Consider the following 27,860-nt stretch of genomic DNA (forward strand, 5'->3'; position numbering starts at 1 on the left):
TCGCTTCTCCCATTAACTTTCTATGTCTGAGATTAGGATTGATCCGGGAGAGGAAGTTCCTCTTCTTCCTTAATAGCCTGATCGATGGAAATGAGAAATGAATTTTCTTGGGATATCATGCCATGGAAATACGACTTAATGCAATACCGAGAGCTAAATCATCTATTATACAATTTGAAGGATCGTCTTCGAGATCACGATCGTGCTAATAGAGTTGACTTTGAAGCTCTGTCCATAAACATCTTTCACGATCTAATGATTCCAGTAAACTCTAAACCCTTATACTATTAATAACTTATAGTTGATCTATTTTTAAAAATATTTTATTTAATTTTTTAGGAACTTCGTAGAAAAATACAAAGGAGGATAATAATATATAATGAGATAGAATATGTATAATTGTTTATTTATTAGCAATAAAAATAAATATATAAAATATATTTTGTATATAAATTGTAGGTCGAAAAGTATAGAGATAAACTACATGAAGAATTAGAAAGGGTAAATAGATTTTTTCAATCCATTGAGGAAGAGTGTCACGAGAGTGAAGAGAAATTGATGGATGAACTACGGAAATACCTCGAAAATAAACAAGTGCTTACCCAAACGGTAGATATTTCCCTATTGACCATCATCGAGTTGAGAAGTAAGAAAATGTTAATCCGGGATTCCTCCATCAAATTGTACACCACTATTTGCCATCTTAAGAATTATAGGTATCGTTGTTTTTACTTTTCTTTATTATATATTTTTTTTTATTTCTCATAGTAAATAAAAATTATAAAGTTATACAAATTATATATTTATATTGTCTTTATAGTTATTTAATCATGGAGACGTTTAAAGATATAATTTAGAAATTAATAAAGGTAATTAGTTATTAATTTATTTATAGTTTTAATTTATCTCTTAGTTTATTCATTTATCTTTAATATTTAACCTTGTTTTATAATTAAAAAACTAAAACTTTAATTAATGTCTTAGTTTATAAATTTGAAATAAATTAAATGTTAATTATTTAAATGAAGGTATCAAATGAAAAATAAATTATCCATTTATTCAGAAGGGAGGTGGAAAGGTCATACTTCAATAGGTTGAAAAAAAATAGTAATGTGTGTATGAATTACTAGTATATAAAGTTGGTAATTAATTACTATTAATATAGGTGTTAACACTAAAAGACACGCTGGAGTCTATGTTCACAAAGAATCTAGCTAACAATGACAAAAATAAAATCAGAAGATTTCTGAGACCTCATCAACAACTTAAGGAGTATATCACTTTATTGATCGGTAATAAAATATATATCTTTAGAGATCAAATCCATGCGGGCCTTCATTTCCCCCTCCCGACTTTCTTCTCCGACATGAGTCGGTATTTCCGCATTCCCCTTTGCCAGTTCATCCCCAATTTTATCCGCATACTATGTGAGACCACTATCTTTTTCTGTCTGTATGAAATTCTCTTGACATGGCTGTTTCATTGCTTTTTTGTTCCGCAACGACTGATGACATTTTTCGTTTTCAACCTCATCCTAGGACAACCTTTTTTGACAAAATACCTCTTCAGGGGAGGGATTGGAAAACTAAGTATTTTTTTCTTCACTAAACCCTCTCCTATGCTTGGCTGATTGGACATCAATCACTCCTTCCAGTCGTGCCTGAGCTAGGCAACTTCAGAGCGATTGGCAGGCCTGAAGTTCGATATTTCCGAGTTGCGTTAGGAGGGAATCTTGTAGATGTTTGGCCTAAGCTCCCTCCCAGCGGATACTCTATCTAGTGGAACTTTGTTTGGCCAAACTTTGTTTTTGATTTACCCCCTTTTGGTTTTTCCTCTTTTATAGTGGATACTCTATCCAGGGCCTCGGTGTCTGGATCCCTTCGGATGAGTAATTTTGAAATAAACCTAAGAGGATGGGCTATTTTGGCAGGCCCTCTGCCCTTTATCCTCCCGCTCTGGCAGGTCCACCCATTCGTCATCCAGCTCTGATAGCTCCACAACGTTTATCGTCCATTCGTCATTCCGCTCTGAGAGTTCCACAAGGTCCCCTGCCTATTTGTCATTCCGCTCCGAGAGCTCCACAAGGTCCCTCATCCATCCGCCATTCTATCCTAATAGCTCCGCAGGGTCCCCTACCCATTCGTCATCCTGCTTCAGCGTCGTCTGTTTCAAATGAACCGCTGACTTTCGCCGTAAAAGACCTCAGTCGCCTATCGAGGCTGCCCCAGTTTCGACTCGACTCGAGCAGAGACCCTCGCCCGTCCCTCCAGTCCCTCAAACAACTCCGACTGAGATAGGTCGCCCTGCTGTTGTTGAGCAAATTGGGATCGAGTGGGAATCTATACCTTCAACCTTCATTCGGTGGAAAGCCCCGATAAAGATAGCAAAGTCTATTCTGAGGGGCCACCTCCTCAACAAATTGGCCCTTTCGTCCTCATCTAGCTAGGCCTATCCTCGTCTAGCCAGGCCACCTCCTTTAATTGGTGGCAAAAGGCGAATACGCTCACCCCCAGCACCCCCGCCAACCCGTCCCAGGGCCAACACGGAGGAGGTAAATCACGGGCGGCTACTAGCCTTTGGAATAGTGACTAGCACATAAGGGAAGCATTTACCTCGACTTTGCCTAAATTCGAACCCGAGACATCATTGGTGGCAACACCTCATGTGCTAACCACTAGACCCATCCGAGAGGACAGAATTAAAGGGTTTAATGATAGATGCTTGGATAACTCTATAAAACAAATAAACGTCAGCTCGGTACCCGATTGGGTAGATGTGTTCGCTCAGGATGCCTCCATGGTAAGCCCATGATTTTTCTATTTCGGCAGGTGGGGTTGGTGTGATTCTAACTATTTCTTTTATTAGTTCTTTGCTTTCGGGCTAAACCTAAGCTAGCTAGCGATGGATTCGTATCGTCAAAACAAAATTCTGAAGGATCGTATAGCAAAACTAGAATCTCATTCCTCTAATGCAATTCTGAGGTGCATCGACTATAGCTGGAGACAGAGACTTTGACGAAACTAACTGTTGGGAAGGAGAAAGCTTTAGGGGAAGCTATGCAGGCTGCGGATCTCCATTGGGTAAACAAAGAAAAGCTTGAAGCGCTCTTGTAGGCTACTGAGTCTAAATGTCGAGCGAAGACTGCATGAAGGAAAAAACTACAATGGACTTAGTGCAGAGGACTAATGCGTTGGACAACCTAAAAAAGTCATATGCTTCTCAGGTAGCTCGCCTAACTAAGGAGCTCGGGGCCAAGGATATGGAATAATATGTTAGCAAAGGGACCTGGACTCCTGGGCTACCGAGTTAGAATCCTTGAAGCCGAACTGGAACAAACCAAGTTCAAGCCATCAACCTCGAAGGCCGACTTGGAGACTTATCAAGCGGGTGAAAATGGGCGTTTAGCGGCTAGGCTGGCGAACTACCTTTGTTCTCCTTAATTCGGGCGGCAATTTGGCGATCGCATTACCTAACACTCTCCTATGGAGCAATTTGTCAACTACGTGAGGAGGGATATTTGACAAACCCACCCCCACATAGAATTATAGAAGAAATGCTCGAGGACATTTTCTCTGAATATAATTATATTATTATTAACTCATTAATTATTTATCAATGAAAGATATGTTTGTTACAGGATTCTTCACCGACAATTTTGTGTTATCAATCATTTTACATTTCATCTTAGCTCAACTCAACTACTTAATTTTAATATGCATCCTAATGATTACATCGAAAGAATTTATCCGATCTTTTGGTATAATTCTCTATGTATTAATTCTTATCTCAATTGTTTGATATCACTTTCAGTGAGTTGTTCTTCGACACTTTTTGGAATATTCTCTATGTATTTCATTCCATGCAGTGTATTTGCTTTGATTAGTTTGCACATATTCTTCTATGGATGCAATCTATTGGCATGACACTGTAACAGAATCAATCATAACTACATTTTGAACTTGTCGCCTAATTCGACTCTTGAGCACCGTGATGCTTTCCTCATCAGCACTTTCCTTTTGATGGTCGACTCTATCGACCTCCTCGCTCTTCTCCTCCTTCTGTTTGCCGGTAGAAGCAAGTATATTGATGTTATTCCAAGAGTCTTGCTTGTACAAGCAAATATATTGACTCTATTCCAAGAGTCCTCGTCCTGGTATGTTTGTGTATAGATATCATTTCAATTTTTTTTTATTTTTAAATATTATGAATTAATAAACATGTGCAGATGCTTATTGTGTTGCTTATCTTCCCATCAAACATATTCTATAGCTGAACACGCTCCTACTTTCGTCGGACGATGTTCAACATTATGTTTTCGCTGATATCCATGGTAACTATATATAGATTAACTACTTACTATCAATAAATTGTTTAAAAAATTACTTAGTTATTATTTTTTATTAATTTATTAATTGTAGGAAATGTCGATGGTTGAAATTTTAATGATGGACCACGAGTCAAGTAAATTTTATATATATTTATTACAAAACTAATTAGCTATTGAAATGAGTTTAACTTCGTTTAATTATAGTTAAGCAACTATGTTATGCATGCAAATTTTATTAATGAGACATATAATATGGTATTGCATGGTTTTTTAGATTTGAAAATGTTGTGTATTCTTCTAAGATTAGCATTCGAACCAAACAGTACAAGAATAATGCATACTATATATTTTTTCCTGTTTCGTTTGGTGCAGGTATATTTCATCTGTTGAAAAAATATTTATTACTAATTAATTCAATTACTTAATTAAATTTTATTAATGAAGTGTTAGTGTTGAATTGTTAAACCATTCAACAAAATTGATGTTACAAACACTGGAAAGTTTTTATTTACGTTGTTGGCAGTCTTACTATCGTGGAAGTACATGACGTATAAGACGCTGACATTGCTTATATTTGTCATACTCACATCCAGTAGTATCACTGTCTACCAACTCTACTGGGACTTTGTCATGGATTGGGTCTCCTTACTTCCAATCCCTGAACCGCTTTCTCATAGACAAACTCATATTGAAAAGAAAATTATATTACTACACATCCATGGTAAGTAGATTAGTAGTATAGTTAAGTGATCGACTATATATTCATATTATATATAAATGTTACCGGGCTTGAACCTTATACTTCAGTTTACATCGATCGTGAATTTGATGCCGTTGGAATTAAGTCAAGCAGAGAACCAAATTATTAGTTTTCTACTTGCTTCCTTGGAAATAATTCGACAAGCAGATTGGAATTTCTACGTGTATATATGCTTAATGAATTTAATAACTAAATACATTTTGATATTATTATAGTGATTGGTGTGTAATCATATTTACATGTAAATGTACAGAATAGAGAATGTGCATTTCCAATCACAGAGCACTGAGGTTTGTTTTCCATATTTTTGACTTTTTTTGAATCTTTTTCTTCATCTTATAAATCCTAGCTTATTGTTAGAAATCTATGTACAAATTTTCATTCTTCCTATCAGACATGCAATTCCGATATGGCATGTAGATTTAGACATGCAATTTCGATGGTTGAGTTTTTCTTTAATTATTCAACACTAAATTTTAAAAGTTGGACAACTGCTAGCATTTAAGTAGGTCCTTGTGAATGTGATCTATGTTCCTTGTGTATTTTTTCCTCAAAATTTGAAGAGGCTTAAGATATTCCTTGATTTTTTTTCTTTCTATAATTTATTGTAATACTTACAATAGGAAGATATTTTTTTAATTAGGTGGTGATTTAATGCTGAAAAAATGTTTGTTGGTATATTGGAACAACTTCCAAATAAATTGTATTCTTATAGGCCAATACTTCTAAGAGCACTATAGTACTTAATTCTAAGGGCACTACAGCTTAAGATGCAAAAGGTTTTCTCTAACTGATATGTTAATTTAGCATTTTTTTTCATGGGCATCAATTTTTTTCTCATAAATGAGGTACTGTCTTAGTTTTTTGTTTTTTCATGGCTACAAATGAACTGAGGACGGAGGGGGAAACTATACAAAGGATGGTACTATCTTCCTTTTGGATGACACCGTTAGGATCAACATTGAAACAGAGGTTACACTTGGGACATGGACAAATTTGCTCTAATGTCATGTTTGCCATACGTGTGAACTTTATGAGTATTTTTGTGTTGTTGTTTTTCTTAGGTGGACAGAGACAAATGACTAATCTCTTAGGAGAAGTGTCTTACCAACTGAAGCCACCGCCACCTTGATGTTGTTTTTCTTAATTGCTGAATGCTGATGCAGGAATAATTAGGTTGCGGTTAGTTACCTCACAGGTCATTTCCAAATTCCAATGGCCCAGTCAATCGCTACCGGCACCACTGTGCCTGTCATTATTTTGTTTGTTGTTCATTTGCATCAATTGGTTGGTGGTGATCTAAGATGTTAATTTGGAACTGGAGCCACTTGGTCTCTACCAAGGAGCTAGCTGATGAGAGTGAGCGAACCTGTTGCTGACATCTGAGAATGTTTATGGATCATTGATTCTTATTCTCCAGTACGAGTAAGTAGCATTGATGTTGTAATCACTAATTTGGATCATAGCATGCTGAGGATATATACATGGTCGCAGCCTGTGCATTACCAGCACCAACTAAATATTGCAGACCTCAAGAACATAAAAGAATAGCTTCTTGAGGCCACTTTCAATGGCGTTGCAGGTTAGATTGAAACCATCGATGCCAGTTTTGAGACTATTCAGTGGAACAGTTAGCACTGATGGAGCCTACGCTGAAGGGGGTACGGATCGATCTTCACGTAGCCGCATTTTGTTGGGCATCTGCCATCGGGCACAGCAGATGCAACTGCAAGCAGCAGTAGCATTTGCCGCATTTGGTTTGGCATCTGCCATCAGGCATAGCAGATTCAACTGCAAGCTAAGCAGCAGCAGTAGCAGCAGCAGCAGCATTGTTTGGGAGAAGAGGAGAGACACGGCGGGTGCTGCTGCAGCTGAATGCATTGCTTCTAATTATCAGATCGATAGGTCAAAACTAGATTGATGAATAATATGCTTACTAGACTAAACTACACGCGAGCATGTATCGTATCATTGCCATCACACACTAGATTGATGTACCAGTATTGAATACGTACATAAGCTTAAGTCTAAGTCTAACTCAAAGTGAAAGTCAATTCGTGCAGACTCACGTGCAAGCCCAAATGCCAAATCCTTTCGTGCACCTCAAGTGTTAAATGCATACCCAAGACCACGTGTTAAATGCATACACGAGTCCAACTCAAAGTCAAAATCATCGTTTCGTGCACCTCGCCTACCATGCGAGATATAGGATGTTATCATATTAATTTATAAGATTGAAATTTGATGGATTTGGGTATATCTTTCATCATGTCTTGGTCGTTCTACTAATAAATAACAGTTATATATGATTTACGTTATTTATATTGACCTAGGGATGAATTAGAGATATTGGGACGAGCAAAATATCTTTTGTCACATATAAATACATAAGAAAAAAAAATCAAAGTAAAGTAATCCTTTTAATAAATTGTTTCAGAAATTACAAAAGAAATTTTATCATAAACATTAATCTAGTTATGTTAACCCTAATTACATTGGGATTATAATAGTTAGTGCTCTATAATAGAAAGTAGTTCTGAATATTTAGATAACGTCTTGCAGTGAATAGATTTAGACTCACCTCATATTTATGATCTGATTGTGATCGTGATCGTGATCGTGATCTAATCGTAATTGGTTATAATCTCTTCTTGTGTTTATCGTCCCTACTAAGTTATAATTTGGTTCGCAGCAGACGGCCTCCAGTGGTGGATAAATGGTCAGGTTATTGGGTGCCGAGTAAGGGTGTTCTCCGGATGATCTCTAATCGTCCATTCCGAACCAAACTATAAACTGGTGGGGACAATGATCTCATGAAAGGATCACAACTAATTATAATCGGATCGCGATCATGATTCAATCGTAAATATGAATGATACATCATCTGAATCATAAAAAGTGATCCTAAAATTTTGCCGAATTTTATTATTAATATTTTTTAAGAATAAAGTGTCTGTAGATTGTCGACACAGCCGGCTTATTTTCTTCTGCACCTAAAAAAATTAGAGAAATAAATATTTTATTAATGTATAATGCCTCGGTTGAAATTTCCACTCTCATTACAACTCTAATTATAAATTTTCTATTCATTATATAGAATATTTGTAGAATTTATTCACAGGTGGATGGAGAAATTAAACCAAACAGCAACACTAATATAAGTAATTAATTAATTAAGCTCGTCCCATCATTAGTGGCAGGTCGCGCGCCGCCGGCGATGGTTCATGTACTCCGGCGCCGTCGTCGTCACCGGGGTTATCATTTGCTGGAGACTCAGCTGCTCGTAAAACTTCTTGATGAACTCCTCCGCATCCTGGTCGATCCCCCCGTCCGCCTCCCCTTCCTCCTCCTTCAGCGGGAACGGTGAGTCGGTGATCCTCAGCTGCCTCACCTGCGCCGCGGGGCTCTTCCAAATCGCCGGCGAAGGCGTCGCCACCGCCGAAGCAGAGTACTCTTCTTCTTCGCCGCCCCCGTCGTTATCGATATCCGCCTCGGCGTTGAGAATTTCAATGGCCTTGAACACGGCGTCGTCGTCATCGTAGCGGCGGTGGTGACGGCGGCGGCGGTGGCGGCGGAAGGTGGGGTAGGACGGGGTGTTGCTGAAGCTGAACTGCACCTCCCGGGGGCTGTAGAAGGCGAGGTTGGGATCCATGGACTGGCAGGTGAGGGCGGAGTACATGGAAGCGGCGCCACCTCCGCCGGCGCCGCCACCGTGGTGGTGATGGTGGTGGCTGAGGAGATGAGAGAGGGCTTTTCCGGCGATTTTGCCTCGCTTGAGGAGGAGGTGGAGGTCGACCATAAGCTTGTTCTTGGAGAAGCCCAGGAACACCAACCTCACAATATGCCAGAACCTCCTACCTCCTCTGGCTGACGTCATCTCCATGAAATTACTTATTTTTTTATTATTTTTCCCGAATTTATGGAGAGGAATTAAGAGAGGAAGAGGAAGAGTGGATTTATATTGGTTTGAGAAAAAATGGTGGAAGGAGAGGGAAGGTATTTATAGTACACAGGAGGAGTGGAAGGAAAGAAAGGGAAAATATGGAAAAATAAAATGATGAAGAAACTAATTAAGAATTAACAGTGGTTGCAAAGAGAACATGTATGGTGTGAGGATATTTTTCCACTGCAATTATTGGATCAGAAATTACTAGAAAGTCCTCAATAAATTAGAAAATGAGACTCGTATATAATTAAAATTTAACATTCAATTTAAAATAAGAAAAGTTCATTGAAATAAAATAAAATAAAATTTTAAGAGGAATTGGAATATAAGGATTATAGTGACAAGTAATCAGAGGATTGTACTAATCTTAATTATAATTAGAGTTTGGAATGATAAGTTAATGAGCAGCCTTGTTTATGGAGCCACGTGGACAGCGTGGGGCCCTGCATTAATGCCGACGTGTACGCGACGAGATTTTTGTCTAATTAATATATTAAAAAACCTAAAGAAGGAGAGAATAATTTCATTAGCTGACAAATTTATTAGTGCAATGCCATTAATGAGATCTTGTTTTATTCGAGGAGTTTGCTTATTTGTTAAATGAAGGAAAACCATATATGCCTAGAAATTTATTTTTTTAAAATTACGATTACATTCAAGTAACAACAGTTGTAAGTAATATCGTTAGGAGGAATTTAATTTTGTTATTTTTGTCATAAATAAATAATTCTTGCATCCAATACGATGTGAAAATTTTAAGGGTACATAATTTCCCACACAGGTAAGACGAACTCTACTATATAAACTTTGCTTAGACTTTTAAGCTATAATTTTTTATTTCTCGACTATTTCTTGCTAAGATTCACTTAGCTGTAACAAAAATTAAAACAGTTTGATACATATTTATAGCTTAATTAATTAGTTGGACTAGTGGGTTAGTTCGTTTCCAACATGCATGCCAACTCTATTACAAAGTACATAATTAAAAGGGTATTATTAAATGGTCAGAATATGACCAATCAGAGTACATACATGCATACATATATATGGACATTTTAGTAATAACATATGTATATATTAAATACATGCATGTACATGCATGCATTATAATTAAAAAGATAGAGATTTCTAGTTGGCCAGATTCTAGTCGGTCAGATTCTAGCCAACAACATTTATGCGAATTAAAGAGTATTACTAAATGGTCAGAATCTGACCAGCCAGAATATATCATGCACATATATGAGTATTTTAATAATATCATATGTATATGTTAAATACATGCATGTACATACATGCATTATAATTGGAAAGATAGAGATTTCTAGCTGGTCAGATTCTGACCAATAAGATTTATGCTAATTAAAGGGTATTGCTAAATGACTAGAATCTGACCAGTCAGAATACATACATGCATACATATATATGATCATTTTAGTAATATCATATGTATATATTAAATACATGCATGTACATGCATGCATTATAATTGGAAAGATAGAGATTTATAACTGGCCAGATTCTGGCCAACAAGATTTATACGGGTATTATTAAATGGCCAGAATCTGGCCAGTCAAAATACATACATGCATGCATATATATGGTCATTTTAGTAATATCATATGTATATATTAAATACATGCATGTATATGCATGCATTATAATTGGAAAGATAGAGATTTATAACTGACCAGATTCTGGCCAACAAGATTTATACTGGTATTGCTAAATGGTCAGAATTTGGCCAGTCAGAATACATACATGCATGTATATATATGAGTATTTTAGTAATATCATATGTATATATTAAATACATGCACACATTATAATTGGAAAGTGTTTTAATTGGATTCCTAGGAAATATCCTAACATCTTACTATTTTATTAAAAATCTCCCCCCTTTACTAACTAACTTTGGTGAAGCCTAAAATGAATTTACGTTAATATCTTTTTTTTTATTCACACTAAAATTAATTTCAAGTTTTATTAGTAATTTCACAAGCGAAACAATCAGTGATCTAGAATTCGAGACTCAGCTACGGTATATTATTATGAATTTTTCTCATCATTAATTTTCTCTGGTTGTTTATATAAAAAAATATAGTTCTCTTTAGTCTCACATCTTAGAATTGACAACACTATGATAAAAAAAGCTTCTATAAATATTTTAGGTTGACAATGTTAAATAATATAATTTTCTTAGTTTTTTTACTAAGATAAGTATAATATTAAATTAAGTTAAATTTTTTCATAAGGAAGCCCGTAAATCTAAACAATTCGGATTTTCAAAGACCCAAATAATTTAGATTTTCAAAAATCAGGAACTTTACCCTAATGACTCTACTTTAGTATTTTAATATTAAAATACTTTAATTAATATAATTTCATTATAAAAAATAATGTGATTTCAATATATTATATTACACATGGGACGTGTGGGCACAATCATTAGTTATTATAATATAATGTCATTTATTTATCTTCCCAACTGTGCATTTTCTTTTAAAGCAAAACTTGTTTGTGTAAAAAATTAAGATAAGCGTGGGGAAAGACAAAGTGTATGAAAGAGATAGCCCTAATTATTTAATTTAAACAAGTGGAGAGAACACAAATTCATAAGAATTAGACAATGTAATTAATGAGGGTTGATTTCATGAGTTCATCAATCTTTATCTAGCTCTAGCTCGGGTCGTGACCAATAATGTAGCTCAATTATTGTAGAGCAGTTGCGCCTCTCCTTAATTCCCTTCACATCAGTGTCTCAGAAACTGAACCAGATGGGAGAACCGCAACTCTCGAATCAACCACAACTTTTTTCGCTATTGAATCTGTCAAATCCCTAATTGTGTTATTGCACTATTATAATAAATAGATCAGGTTAACTTAATTAATTTTCTTTCTAATATGTTCAAGCCGAAGATCGTCAGGACACTTTAATTTATAAAGTTTTTTTTAAAATTTAGGATCTATGATTTTCTTCTCTCTGAAGTGGGAGTTCTTTTTTATGTTTTAATTGTTTGAGTTGCTTGGTAGTAAGAATACGAACTTTCAATTTAATTAATTGCTTGTTGGTTCATTCTTTTAGAAGGGAAACATCGATCTCAGGTTCACGCTTGTTGGAACACATAGCAGCAAATCTACCTAAAGTGAAGAAAACTAACTTTAAGCTTTGGGATCATTAATTGTTACGGGTGGTCATTTCAACTAACTGACATCTACGGGAGAAATTTAATTGATCCAGTTTAAAAGCTGAGAAGATGTTTAATTGTGAATGTGATTCTATAGTTGACTAGACGAAGATTTCATGTGGTCCTGTAAAAAAAGGAGCGTTAGTGTCGGACCGGAAAGACATTTCTAGCGTTAGTCCTCCAACGCTCAAGTGAATCCTCGGTACAGTGGAGAATAGTGAAATAGTTGTAGCAATGAGCGTGTTAAATAATAAAATAACACATACCTCTGCATATGGATGGACCCTTTTATAGTGTCCTTGTATCATCTGTATACGCATCTCAAAGCATATGCATGTTTTCCAAAGAGTTCTATAAAAAGGCAAGTCAAAAAATGTCCCTGACATCTTTCCTTAAACGAGCACACAAATTTTTGATGCGACAAGCTAGAAGCTTCTAAAATGAGATTTACATACTAGACATGCTCTGTTGTTAGTGACACAAACCTCTAAAAAGGTACGATGAGATATGCAAGGGGTCCCACTATAGGCCAAGCAGACATCGCTCGATAAGGACGTCGTAGCTCGGTCGCATTGAACAAAGCTATTTTGATTGCATTCGGCTGTTTGGTTGTCTAAGGACTGCCTTTTTTCAAAGTATGAATTTTCAAAATAATTTTAAAGACAGTTTTCTAGGAAATATTTTTAAATTAATTTTAAAGAAAAGTTTTTAAGAAAAATTTTCAAAGTAATTTTAAGAGTACAAATTCAAAATAATTTTCTAAGTTTTTTAAATATTATTTAATTTTTCAAAAACTTTCAAAATTATATATTTTTTAAAGCAAATAATTTTCCAAGATTTTTTCCTAGGTAAAGTTTTTTTTAAGAAAAAATTCTCAAGTAAATATTTTAGAATTTTTGAAATTAGATCTTTCCCTAAATATTATATCTTTATTTAAAAATAATCATTAAACTGTCAATATCCTTAATACATGTCTAATCGTTAGTTACTAACTATCTACTAGAAGATAGTAGTGTTAACTTGGTTAGTTAAGTTAAGCAAAATTTGATCCAGCTTATTATTTATTAAAAATATTGCTTAACTTGATCAATGTATTGTTGTATTTATAGCTCAGACTTATTTTGATGCACTGATATAAACATTTGAAGTGCGGGCAAAAGGTCTATGCATCTCACATCATTTTATGTTTTTGAATACACAATCAAGGTAGACCTAGTGTGTTTGTGAGATGTCAGTTTCCTAGATCTATAGGATCATACTTTCTATGAGTTTGATCTAGACTAAGGCCAAATAATTTTACAACTAGAGAAATGAGAAATTTTTAGAAAATATAAGTAAATAATTTTCCTATAATTTATAAATTTTTTGAAAAATTATTTGATAATAAGAATCCTAGTTTATCATTGTCAGTTTTCTAACATTAACTTTAAGTTAAGTTCAAAATAAGTGTATTTAATAGATTTATGTTTCGATGGATAATAGGTTTATGTTTGGGGAATAGAGCTCCGTGTGAGTCCGACAGAACTGGGAGTGGGGCCCATTAAGAGTGACCAATTGATGATATTCAATCGAGAGAGAGAGAGGTCCTACTAAGCCAACTACTCGGCTTTTTGACCCATAGTGGACTTTAACCGACAGCTATTCTGGCTTGTTGACCCCTTGGGCCCTACTGAAGGGCTCTTTCGTATTCCATGCTGCCCACCTTACGTTGCACATCCATGTGCACCTAAATTTTTTTATGGTTAATATTATAATCCAAGTCCTAAATCTTAAAGGCAAAATCTAATTGAGATAACCAAGAGCTTAAAAAAATATTAAAAAATTAATTACACTAGGTGTTCACGGGGTGTGCAGCGTAAATATATAGCAATATTAATGTTATCCTAAGGACACTGCGCACACCCGTGCAAACCTCAAATATTTTTTCAATTTGATTTTTTTTTCTTACTTAATACTAGAACTCAACACTTAAATTCTAAAGACAAAATCTTATTGGCATAGTGGGAGTTTAAAAAAATAAACAAAAAAATATATAAACCAAATACAGTGAGGCACAAATATAACTCCAGAAGTATGATTTATATATATAGTATTGTGATATGCTACGGACCGTTCCCTGTGGAATGGTTCGTGACTCCTTGATTGAGGTGTCTTATCTCGTTTCTCTTTTTCTAATTAAAAATATACCACACGTGAATACCTAGAATTTTTTGAGTTTTAAATTTTTTTAACTTGAATACTATAACTCAACTCTAAATTTTAAAGTAAAATCTAATTGGTTTAACCACGAAGCTAAAAACATATTTTTAAAAAAAGTTATTAGAATGAATTCAGTCGTCTGGAATCATTGTTGCAACCAATCCGTAGCAAAAGGTCTTTAACACAATAAAATTATATATATATATATATATATATATATATATATATATATATATATATATATAATCATAATAAAATTATATATATATATATACACACATAGTCTTGATGTCGTGTGTGCCGTGCCGCACGTACGAAACTGTGCATATATATATTCATGATGTCCTGTGCGCCGCACCGTGTGCGCGACTGTGCAGATATATATTCATGCCCTGTGCACCGCACGACTATGCACGTGCAAAACATCAACAGCATTTTTTATCTTATTATTATTAATTTTTAAATTTTGAATTAAAAAAATCACATTACTATACACCGTAAATAATATTACAACGCAATTAGAAAGCTTAAATTTTAAGAGCAAAGAGTTAAAAAAAAGTTAATTAATTTTTAATTCAAAATTTAAAAATAAAAAATAAAATATATTAAAAAAAAAAGAAACGCTACTGATATCCTGCATATGGACAGTCACACACTGTACTACAGGCAATATTCCATAGGAGAACATTATATGAGGTAAAACGATCGTAACTCCATTTAAATAAAACAGAGCTCAACCAATCTGAATTACTAAAGTGTTATTAAATAATGAAAACATGACTACGAATCATCAAGACAGCAGAAAATAGAGGTAATCCAGTGCGACCAGGATTTGTGCCAGTTTAAATCAGTAAAATCACTAACCAACAAGACTTCATCTGCGGCCGGGTTGATTTTAAAACCAGTATATATATTTGCTGTAAACTGAAATCAAAGATTGAACAGAATAGCTGCAATGTTTAATTTCATTAGCAGGTGCAATCATTTCACGGGTGTGAAGTGATAAACAATCGCAAGGCACATTCATGAGATTGATCACAATTCTCCCGATTGATCAAAGAGCAAATTGCATGATTTTGTAGAATTTATTTATATATATGATATCAAGTAACTGTGTAGCAAGTTGAATCTCAGGTAGATGTTGATGGTCCATTTGCTGCATGCTTACATTGAACTTGTTGCCTTTGCCTTGTCATCTCATTCCCACCCACAAGAAAGTAAGCAGTGTGCCTGAAAGCCAGCCCAAATAATAAAAATAATAATAGTGTTCATATCATCAACAAAGGAAGGACACAGTGGGAGTTGATATGTGCCTGAAAAAATTCATCATTTTGACTTTTGAATCAGGATCGATGCTCGTGGTGCTATCAAGTGCTTGTTGCATGTGGTGCAACCACCTCTCAGCAGCTTGGTGAGTAACAGGGAATGGTGCATGTCGTCCGATCAGAGCTGGATGACCTGCAATAATGATTCAAATGAAACCATGTTGCAACAATTCAGCGAAAGGTTTCCTTTCATTACATAAGCAAACTTAGAAATGGAATCCATAGAGAGGGATGTATTCAATTTCTTATATACTATTCAGTTTTTTTCTTCTGTATCAGCTGAGTCTAGAGAAAAAATTTCTTATGATTTCCTTACCACATACACATGGACATGCCAAATGAATAAAACATGCCTCCATAATACTGGTTTCAATATAGCAGCATATCCACAAACTAAAATTGTTCATAATAAATTCAAATGCACGAACTCAGGTGTTTCAGTTATGTGACTATTTTTGATATAATCACATAACCGAAACACCTGAGATATCATCGATTAATTATCACATTGATGTAGGAGAGGATCCAAACTCCAAAGTATTCAAATTTATATCTTTTGGATTTTTTTTAATTGATTATTTGTTTATTAAGTTTAGTTTACTTTTTTCCTTAATTATATTTAATGTTATCCTAAATCTTAGGGAACTAAGTCTAATTGATTAATTTCCGTTTAGATATTTTTAGAGCTTTGAGAGCTATATAAGTCTATGCTTAGATGATGTTTAAGACAAATTTTTTTGGATATTGAATTAATTTTCTTCGCTTAAGTCACGTTACGGCTACATCTCTTTTTCTTCTATTCCCACTCTTATTTTCTTGAGAAAAATTTTAAGCCTAGCTTGGGCTATTTATTTTGTTATTTCTCTCTTGTTTTCTCATTATTCCCTCTAAAACTTCATGCCCTAGAATAATTTATATTCTGCCCGGCGTCAGTTGGTATCATAGCTCATTAAAATCCAATGGAAGGTCCTCATGGATGTGGTTGTGGTCGCAATAGGCAGGTTCCGAATGCAGAAGCCCAACACCATGATCGTAACATCCAGGATGTAATTATAATTGAGGATTTGCAGAAGCAAGTTGCGAAATTAACCCAGCGTCTAGCAACACGGGGATCTTCAAGGGATTTTGAAGATTGTGAGATCTCCATATTTAAGAATCCATATCATCATTGTACTACATACCAGGAACACCTTGGTCGAGAGGAACGATATGAGGACTTTGGTTTTCGAGTTGATCTTCTTGATTTTTTTGGCACATTACAAGCGAAAAGCTTCATTGATTGGATCAACAAAGTAGAGAGGATTTTCGAATATAAGGAAGTACCTGATCACATCAAAGTAAAATTGGTCGTTGTCAAGTTGCTGAGCCTCAGCACGATGGGAGCAACTTCGGCGATCACAAGAGAGACAACGTAAATCCAAAATCACCGATTGGAAAAAATTTTAAAAAAACTGATGAGAAACCACTTTCTTCCTTTTGGCTACACACAAACGTTGTTTCAACAACTGCATATATTAAGACAAGGGGCTAGAACCATCGATGATTATACAGAGGAATTCTATTAGCTTATTGCTCGGAACGATCTATCTGAGACCGAGAAGCAGACGGTAGCGTGACATTTTACAGAGATTATAGCAGCTCTTACAAGATTCCCTGAGCCTCAGCTCACTCTGGATTGTTTCAAAGGCTTATCAACAAGCCTTGACAGTTGAAAAAGAGTTAAACCGAAGACCAATAAATAGGTGCAAATAGGAGTGATCAAAACAATCGAGTCGTTCACCATTAGGAGTTACACCCTTCCCAGCAACCACCACAAGGTAACCCTAAGACCTCTATAGGTGTTTTCGATGTGGTGAACAAGGGCATCAAGTTTCAGATTTTAAAAGATCTCTAAATCAAAAAAAACAAAACCTTGCTCGTTAAGGAAGACATGGAGGATGAACCCAAACCGATTGTTGAGTCGATTTATAATGACGATATCGATGATGAGGTTCTTTATGGCATTAGTCATAAGACTCTCGTCGTACGCAAGAGCCTACTAGTTCCCAAGGAAAAATCGAAAGATGATTGGCTGAGAATAAGCATCTTTCACATAGCTTGCAAGGTTGCGGACAAAGTTTGCAAGATGATCATTGATAGTGGAAGCTGTGAAAACATTGTATCCAAAGAAGCAGCTCAAAAGCTACAATTGAAGACACATCGTCATCCAAAACCCTACAAGTTGTCATGGCTTAGCAAAGGGAGCGAGATAACCATGATAGGTGTTGCTTTTTGTCTTTTTCTATTAGTAGCAAGTATTACGACCAAGCATGGTGTGATGCTGTATCAATGAATGCATATCATGTACTATTGGAACGACTTTGGCAATATGATCACAACGCCATCCACGATGGACGTAAGAACACCTACACCCTCAACATCAAAGGAGGGAACATCATATTAGCTCCTCGACGAGAAAGAACTCCTTCAAATTTAGTAACCAATAACTGTACAATACTTTCTATATTCAAATTTTTGAACGAGATGGCAAATGGAGATGTGGCATATGCTTTGCTTCCTTGCGAAAGCAATGTAATAGATCTAGACTCGGATCTACTAGCTGAGGTGCAGCAACTCCTATCCGACTTCAATGATTTGATGGGCGAAGACCTTCCTCCGGGACTTCCCCCTATAAGAGACATTGACCACCAAATTGACCTCGTGCCGGTGTCAAGATTGCCTAACCAGCCGACATACCGTCTTAGCCCTAAGGATGTGGAGAATTACAACGACAAGTTGTGGAGCTATTGAGACAAGGCTTTATTCACGAGAGTATGAACCCTTACGCATCCCTGCCCTACTCATACCAAAGAAAAACAATTTGTGACGCATGTGTGTTGATAGCCGAGTATCAACAAAATCACGGTGTAGATTTCTGATTCCTCGCTTAGATGACATGTTGAATCAACTTTCCAGTTCTAAGATCATCTCCAAGATTGATCTTAGGAGTGGATACCACCAAATTCAAATCAAGCCCGGAGATGAATGGTAGACTGCCTTCAAGACAACATGGGCTATACGAGTGGATGGTCATGTCTTTCGATTATCCAATGCACTCAGCACATGTATTAGATTCATGCATCAAGTCTTGCGGTCTTTCATCGGAAGATTCGTGGTTGTATACTTGACGACATCCTCATTTATAGTCCAACATGGGCTTTACACCTTCATCACCTTCGAACTATTTTTGAGAAGCTAAAGGCGAAATACTTATTCTTTCTTCACGACCATAGTTTTGTTTCTTGGATTTATTGTATCTACTGATGGTGTATTGATGTCCATGCAAATCCATCAAAGATAGATGCAATCTTAGAGTGGCTGTAACCAAAAACAACTCACAACGTCCAAAGTTTTCATGGATCGACCTCTTTCTATTGTCGGTTCATCCAGAACTTAAGCGCCTTAATTGCTCCTATCACTGAGTAACTTGGGAGGCATGAGTTCAAGTGGACTGAAGCAGCTACGGAAAGGTTTCAACTGGTGAAGCAAAAGATGAACAAAGTACCCGTTTTAGCACTTACAGATTTCAACAAACTATTTGAAGTAAATTGTGACGCATCTAGCATTGACATTAGTGGTGTTCCAAGTCATTCAGGATGCCTTTTTCAGATAGAAACTATTCAGTGCCAAGAAAAATTACTCGTACCTATGACATGGAATTCTACATCATTGTTCAATCCTTAAAGCATTGACGTCATTATTTCGTGTAGAAGAAATTTATCTTATTCACTGATCATGAGGCTTTGAAGTATATCAACGGCCAACACAAGTTGAGTAGTCAACGCGCCAAGTGGATAAAATTACTTGCAGGAGTTCACCTTCATACTGAAGCATCAATCTGAGAGTTTCAATCATGTTGCGGATGCTCTAAATCGTCGTTCTTCCTTGCTTACTACTATGAACATTAGGATTGCCGGCTTTGGATTTTTCTAAGATATTTATGCTGTTGATCCCTCCTTCAGCAAGATATTTCAAGAGGTAAGGCTTTACAATGATTTTATTTTTCACAATGGTTATCTATTTCGTGGATTATGATTATGTATTCTAGATTATTTCCTTAAGATAGCACATTATCAATCAATTAACGACAATGCCTACATGTTACGTCTTTCTAGTCATTTAAAAACTTCTGATGTTTTTAATGTGAGACGTCTAAATCATTGTGTTGTGGAGTCGGATACACCCACCCTAGACTCGAGAACGAGTTCTCTTCAACTTCGCACGACTGGTGAAGGAGGGGATCCAAAATATTCAGATTTGTATCTTTTGAGTTTTTTTATTTGGTTATCCGTTTATTAAGTTTAGTTTGCTTTTTCCTTAATTATATTTAATCTTGTCCTAAATCTTAGGGAACTAAGTCTTGTTGGTTAAGTTGTTCTAAATCTTAGGAAACTAAGTCAGGTTGGTTAATTTTACGTTTAAATTTGTTTTGAGGACTTTGAGAGCTATATAAATCTATGCTTAGATGATGTTTAAGACAAACTTTTTGGATATTGAATCAATTTGGTTCGCTTAAGTCACGTTACGACTACATTTCTTTTTTCTTCTATTCCCTCTCTTATTTTCGCGAGAAGGTTTTTATGTCTAGTTTGGGATACTTATTATTTTTTTATTTCTCTCTTGTTCTCTCGTTAATCCCTATGAAACTTTACGTCCCAGAATAATTTATATTCTATCCGGCGTCACACATATCTCAGCATCAGAGTAGGAACCAATCATTCCTGGACTGCCTAACCACAATTCTCCTAAAGGCTCAATGAACCTAATCCTGGACACGAGGTGATTATAAAAGAGAATAGAATCTTTAAGAGGTCATATGAAGTTACAATGATAGTATCATCACTATAATCAATTAGTATACGATTTTGGTCTCCCTCTTGTGATATAAAACAAATACAAAATGATAAATTTTGGCAGATGACAGATGATTTTACTGCTTTAAAAGGCGAAACAAATAGTGCAAGTGTCGGAAAGCAGCTATCAGACATCAAAAGAACAAGTTCCCTTCACCTTTCCTCTGGGAGTACAAATTAGGGCCTCCCATCCTCTGAACGAAGAACTCGTACTGATTCCGGATCGCGTCCTCCTTCTTCGAATTCGAAAAGATAGATCGGAACCACTCTTCCTCATCATCGAAAACCCTACCAACCAACGGCGTTAACAAAATCAGAGATGGTCATAATCAATCGAGAATCTACATCGGACGGAGAGGGCCGCCGAGGAAGAGGTAGGTAGATCGGCTCACCTGTTGTAGAAATTGGTTGAGAGATCGACGAAGGGCTGGATTCCGCCTAGGGTTTCGAAGAGGTTGGTCTCGTCGATGGCGAAGGCGTCGCTCGCCGCCACTCCGCTCCACTCCGACGCCTTCTGCTGTAAAGACTGCATTTTCTTTAAATATTTCGACTTTTTCTTGTTTTTTTACTCTGACGAATTAGGAGAGAGGGGCTCGTGCTTCTTGTGGTAGGCACGTTCATCGGACACTTAAGGACGAAGGTAGCGTATTATCTACAACCATGATAATTGAGGCGCTGACCCATGTTGACTAACTACGAAACTTTGCCAAGTAGGGTCCGTATATAACGTATTTGATTGGCGGTAGGGAACTGTGTGCATCTAATTGAATGCGAATAGCTTCTTCGCCTTTCGATGTGGCTATTTCGTCGTCACTTTTCATTAGGATGGCGCCATATATTTATTCTGCTGGTGATGGGCCAGCCGTCAGACCACTCAAATAGGCGTGTAACTTTCATGGACTCTTGTAGCAATTTTTTTTTAAATTTTTTATTTATTAAATTTAAATTCCATTTGATGAGAGCATTCACATTTCTTTATTACTATATTTAAAATATAAAATAAATGATCGACTTTATTAAATTTAAATAATCATTTTTCACTATACACTATATCAAATACCTTTAAATTTCTATCATCCTTAATATTTTTATTATTTTTTTCTCTTTTTCTATTTTTTTATTATTATATTTATGGAATGAGTGAAAAGAGAGAGATTGAAAAGATTGAGTGGACAGAGAGATATTAAAAAATATATTATTTTATTTTTAGGGTAAAGATTTACCTTCTCTAAATTTAGAGAATCACTATTTATCACATCTAAATTTAGAGAATTGATAAGGTAACGATGCAAAGGGTTTTTAGCTATCCTATCTAAAATTTAGAGTCAAATTTTTAGATAGAGTAGTTGATGTGAATGCTCTGAGACTCCAAATAACATTTATAATATATAATTTACAATAAATTTTTTGATAAATAATATTGGGCATTCAAGACATTGTCATGTCGTTTATGATCCAATCGCATCAATACAATTTAATATTGCAACACTATTAGTAATAAACTTGGCCAAAGGATGGATTTTAGTTTAGGATGGGATGAAGAAGAAGTGAAACCGAGAACAATAAAATGAAATAAGGGACACCACATGGAAATGGAAGTTATGAAAATTGATGAAATTATTAGTGCAGTCGACTTTTGGTTAAGATTGACTAGGTTACACTCAAATTTAGTTGACCAAGTTCAATCTAACTTAAGTTAAATTTTGATGTTTGACCACTCTCGAGTTGATTCATATTAAGTTTTGATGTTTAATTTGAGCAATATGATTTAGGACTTAGCTAGATTTTGATGGTTGAGCAATATGATAGATGTTTTAGTGGGAAGTTAGATTGGTTAAAGTTGATCCAATATTTGACGGTAAAAAAGTTTGACTACGAGTTGACAATAAAAAAAAAATTCAAGTGAATTATGATTGACCGAACACTTAATAATTAGAAGTCCAACTAAAATTCCAAAGAAAAGTCAAAGTGAATTATCAATGAAGAAAGTTATGAATTAAACTAGGTCGGTTATACCAAATTTTACCTATGATATCTTATAATATATTGAAAATTTTAGTATAAGAAGAATAATGTTAATATCATACCAAAAATTAGGTATACCAAAATCTAAGTATATCAAATTTTTGATATAGTATAAATTTTATAACGTTTATAAATTTTGAATTATTAAATCTTATAAATATAATTTATTATAAACACAATAATCTTAAATATTTTTTTAAAAAAATCTCCTTTAACTTTAAATTATGATTTTCTAGATCCAACTATACTAAATTAAAATCTAAAATTGTAAGTATAGTTATATTATTTTTATTTGTACTTTTTCCCCCATTTTTTGAATGGAAAAAAGGAAATATGATTATAAAAATTAAAATAATTATAATTATATTATTTTATATTATATTCTCATTTCTTAAGTTTAAAAATTCTTCTTTTTTATACTATGCGTATAAAAAAAGGAAACAAAGTTACTTTTTTTATCTCATAAATAGTCTTATTTTATTTATTAATACGAGTGTTATATTTGCTCTCATATATGGTATTATACTGTTTTTTAATTTTTGATATATTAATAAATTTTATATGAATGGTATATATTGATATGCCGTATATTTTTTGGGAGGTATAAAATTTTTAATATACTTAAATTTTTTATTATCAATATATATTCAAACTTCTAGTTTTCCCCTTCAATGAAATCACAGCTTGTTTTTCATTTGATTCCTTCAATTAAATAATTATCATAATAAAATTAAAATAATGTAAAAAAAAGATAAAAATTATCTATAATTCATGAGGGGAGGTGGCCGATAGTTTTGTAAATTTTGATGAAAAATTATCTGATTTTCTTTTCCTCATTTCCCAACTTATTCATGTTTATGTTTTGGGCCTCTATTATTTGAGTATGTTTATTGTAGTATTATTTAATTTGGAGATAATCTCATATTACTCAAGTTCTTTAGTACTAAGCACTCTTGAGTATATATATAGATCATGTTCGAACGCTGAATCAACGGACGCTGGGCAAGTGGCGCTCTCCGCGTTGCTGACGTAGATCCCCGACCGATCGTACGATCCTCCGGCGAACCTGCAAGGAAGTTTGGCCGGGAAGGGGTTCCCGGCGACGACCCTCCGACGCTCAAGTCAGGCAAGCAGATAACAAAGAAGTGGTGCAGGAATCGTAGAATGCGTACCTCCGGCGAAGGGTGAGGACCCTTTATATAGAGCTGTGAAGAGGCTCGAGCACACATACCGAGGTGCATACGTGTCCTCTGTCCATACCTCGGTATGGGCTTGTCAGAAGAGCTTACCTGACACCATACTGTTACAGTCCGAGCACATCTATGATGGGACAGCGGGATCCTCTGTTGTAAGATCTTGCGTATGGCTTGGTCGTTGAACATACCCGCTGTCAGGAGATGTTCCCCCGATGTTTCCTTTGTCCTTGTCTCTTCTGTTCCCGCGCCGAGTGGCCAGCTGCTCGGCAGGCATAGGTCCGACCGGGCGTAGGTATCCGTCCGACCGGGTGCTCGGCTGAGAGTGTTCCACAGCAACGATGCTTTATGCTTCGGCCGAGCGGGCTATCCGCTCGGCCAGGTGACCCTTTTCACTATGAGCGTCGGAAACCCGCCCATGGTCGGGTTGTCTTATGTCCGGTCCGGGAAGCTCCTGGCCGAATGTCAGGTCGGCTCGGCATCCTTCCTTTCGGCCCGGCATCCTTCCGTTCGGCCCTGCATCCTTCCGTTCAACCCGGCATGCTTCCGTTCAACCCGGCATGCTTCCGTTCAGCCCGGCATCCTTCCGTTCGGCAGGGCATCCTTCCGTTCGGCCCGGCATCCTTCATTCGGCAGGGCATCCTCCGTTCGGCAGGGCATCCTTCCGTTCGGTAGGGCATTCTTCCGTTCGGCCCGGCATCCTTCGTTCGACGCAAACTTGGGGTTGACCTCCACGTGTCTTTGACCCTCCGCCCATGAGGGTCCCCCGTCCTTACCACCGGATCACATGCCTCCCCTTCAAGTCTAGTCGAAAGAGGCGCATAGTCCGACTGACTGGACACCCGTAGTGCCGAGCGGCGCATTCAAGAAACCATCCTCCGCTTCTCCTCGTTAATCGCCTCTCATCCCACCTCTCTTGCGTTTTGCAAGGGATTTCTCACGAAGTATTTTGTATAGCTAGTCCGCTCGGCTGAATATATCTCGTTTCGCAAATGGGATTTTCGTCGGAGCTCGACGGTCTTCCGCTCGGATGATTTATAGTCGCAGGCTCGACTCTCGATTTTTAACGTCGGAGCTCGACGGTCTTCCGCTCGGAGGGTTTATAGACGTCGGCTCGTCTCTCGATTTTTAACGTCGGATCTCGACGGTCTTCCGCTGGATGATTTATAGACGCCGGCTCGTCTCTCGATTTTTAACGTCGGAGCTCGATGGTTTTCCGCTCGGCTTATTTATAGACGTCGTCTCGTCTCTCGATATTTAACGTCGGAGCTCGACGGTCTTCCACTCGACTTATTTATAGACGTCGGCTCATCTCTCGATCTTTAACGTCGGAGCTCGACGGTCTTCCGCTCGGCTTATTTATAGACGCCGGCTCGTCTCTCGATATTTAACGTCGGAGCTCGACGGTCTTCCGCTCGGCTTATTTATAGACGCCGGCTCGTCTCTCGATATTTAACGTCGGAGCTCGATGGTCTTCCGCTCGGCTTATTTATAGACGCCAGCTCGTCTCTCGATATTTAACGTCGGAGCTCGACGGTCTTCCGCTCGGCTTATTTATAGACGTCGGCTCGTCTCTCGATAGCTCGATGGTCTTCCGCTTGGCTTATTTATAGACACCGGCTCGTCTCTCGATATTTAACGTCGGAGCTCGACGGTCTTCCGCTCGGAGGGTTTATAGACGCCGGCTCGTCTCTCGATTTTTAAAGTCGGAGGTCGACGGTCTTCCGCTCGGAATATTTATAGACGCCGGCTCGTCTCTCGATTTTTAACGTCGGAGCTCGACGGTCTTCCGCTCGAAGGGTTTATAGACGCTGGCTCGTCTCTCGATATTTAACGTCGGAGCTCGACGGTCTTCCGCTCAGATGATTTATAGACGCCGGCTCGTCTCTCGATTTTTAACGTCGGAGCTCAACGGTCTTCCTCTCGGCTTATTTATAGACGCCGGCTCGTCTCTCGATTTTTAACGTCGGAGCTCGACGGTCTTCCGCTCGGCTTATTTATAGACGCCGGCTCGTCTCTCGATATTTAACGTCAGAGCTCGACGGTCTTCCGCTCGGATGATTTATAGACGCCGGCTCGTCTCTCGATATTTAACATCGGAGCTCGACGGTCTTCCGCTTGGCTTATTTATAGACGTCGGCTCGTCTCTCGATATTTAACGTCGGAGCTCGACGGTCTTCCGCTCGGAGGGTTTATAGACGTCGGCTCGTCTCTCGATTTTTAACGTCAGAGCTCGACGGTCTTCGGCTCGGAATATTTATAAACGCCGGCTCGTCTCTCGATTTTTAACGTCGAAACTCGACGGTCTTCCGCTCGGAGGGTTTATAGACGCCGGCTCGTCTCTCGATATTTAACGTCGGAGCTCGACGGTCTTCCGCTCGGATGATTTATAGAAGCCGGCTCGTCTCTCGATTTTTAAAGTCGGAGCTCGACGGTCTTCCGCTCGGCTTATTTATAGACGCCAGCTCGTCTCTCGATTTTTAACGTCGGAGCTCGACGGCCTTTAAGGCTAATTTTGACACTGATGACATATGCCCTACCGAGCGGCGAGGGGTCTTCGTCTTCGATGACTTGGCTCAGATAATTTTTACACCCGGCCGATCGGCCCGAGGTCTTCGACATTGAGTCGGTGCCTCGGATCTTATACATCATGGAGATAGGCCGCTCGGCAGATAATGCCAATTGCGTTTAACATTTTGCTTCCTGCATTTCAAATATACAGCCAAACGGAAAATATACAACACACATTATATTTGTGCACCTTACACCCTGCCCCGGAAAGGCTGGAGATAATTTGCATTTCATGGTTGATCCAAGTCCCAATCCATCTTCATCCGCTCGGCGGTGCTCCCCCTTGAATGTCGGTTGGATCATTGTCTCAGGGGAGGCGTCCGCTCGGGGATCATTGCCTCCGCTTGGCCACCTGATGCTGACGTTGTTTGTTGCTTCAGCCGCTCAACTTGCGCATTCTCTTTCTGTTGCTCCACGAGCTTAGCTACTCTTGCCTTGATTAGAGCGTCGAGCTCCTTCGTGGAGAGCATCACCGTGTGCGGTCGTCCAGCCTCGTCCATTGCTTCCGGTCGGATGCAGGAGCGTTCCCACAGACGGGGCCAAATTGATCCTGTCCGAACGCTGAATCAACGGACGCTGGGCAAGTGGCGCTCTCCGCGTTGCTGACGTAGATCCCCGACCGATCGTACGATCCTCCGACGAACCTGCAAGGAAGTCGGGCCGGGAAGGGGTTCCCGGCGACGACCCTCCGACGCTCAAGTCAGGCAAGCAGATAACAAAGAAGTGGTGCAGGAATCGTAGAATGCGTACCTCCGGCGAAGGTGAGGACCCTTTATATAGAGCTGTGAAGAGGCTCGGGCACACATACCGAGGTGCATACGTGTCCTCTGTCCATACCTCAGTATGGGCTTGTCAGAAGAGCTTACCTGACACCATACTGCTACAGTCCGAGCACATCTATGATGGGGCAGCGGGATCCTCTGTTGTAAGATCTTGCGTATGGCCTGGTCGTTGAACATACTCGCTGTCAGGAGATGTTCCCCCGATGTTTACTTTGTCCTTGTCTCTTCTGTTCCCGCGCCGAGCGGCCAGCTGCTCGGCAGGCATAGGTCCGACCGGGCGTAGGTATCGGTCCGACCGCGTGCTCGGCTGAGAGTGTTCCACAGCAACGATGCTTTATGCTTCGGCCGAGCGGGCTATCCGCTCGGCCAGGTGACCCTTTTCACTATGAGCGTCGGAAACCCGCCCATGGTCGGGTTGTCTTCTGTCCGGTCCGGGAAGCTCCTGGCCAAATGTCAGGTCGGCTCGACATCCTTCATTTCGGCCTGGCATCCTTCCGTTCGGCCCTGCATCCTTCCGGCTTATTTATAGACGCCGGCTCGTCTCTCGATATTTAACGTCGGAGCTCGATGGTCTTCCGCTCGGCTTATTTATAGACGCCAGCTCGTCTCTCGATATTTAACGTCGGAGCTCGACGGTCTTCCGCTCGGCTTATTT

General features: G+C 37.9%; 2 protein-coding genes and 1 long non-coding RNA gene across 3 annotated transcripts; 1 reads left to right on the plus strand and 2 right to left on the minus strand.

Annotated features, from left to right (window-relative positions):
* Positions 1–1,071: 1,071 nt before the first annotated feature.
* On the plus strand, positions 1,072–6,550 carry LOC122035985. The gene is made up of 2 exons (XR_006127298.1): positions 1,072–6,059; positions 6,152–6,550. It is a non-coding gene; the product is annotated as an uncharacterized LOC122035985 (long non-coding RNA).
* Positions 6,551–8,176: 1,626 nt separating this feature from the next.
* LOC122035990 lies at positions 8,177–9,084 on the minus strand. The gene has a single exon (XM_042595156.1). The coding sequence runs from the start codon at positions 8,968–8,970 to the stop codon at positions 8,278–8,280; it is 693 nt and encodes a 230-aa protein (XP_042451090.1). The 5' UTR covers positions 8,971–9,084; the 3' UTR covers positions 8,177–8,277.
* A 6,270-nt stretch (positions 9,085–15,354) lies between these two features.
* LOC122035992 (two-on-two hemoglobin-3-like) lies at positions 15,355–21,252 on the minus strand. The gene is made up of 4 exons (XM_042595157.1): positions 21,027–21,252; positions 20,792–20,922; positions 15,731–15,875; positions 15,355–15,647 (listed from the first exon to the last, which is right to left on the minus strand). The coding sequence occupies exons 1-4, from the start codon at positions 21,164–21,166 to the stop codon at positions 15,548–15,550; spliced, it is 516 nt and encodes a 171-aa protein (XP_042451091.1). The 5' UTR covers positions 21,167–21,252; the 3' UTR covers positions 15,355–15,547.
* Between the last annotated feature and the right edge of the window lie 6,608 nt (positions 21,253–27,860).

This window comes from Zingiber officinale, unplaced genomic scaffold (assembly GCF_018446385.1).
Source record: "Zingiber officinale cultivar Zhangliang unplaced genomic scaffold, Zo_v1.1 ctg128, whole genome shotgun sequence".
In the NCBI taxonomy this organism is placed as follows: domain Eukaryota; kingdom Viridiplantae; phylum Streptophyta; class Magnoliopsida; order Zingiberales; family Zingiberaceae; genus Zingiber; species Zingiber officinale.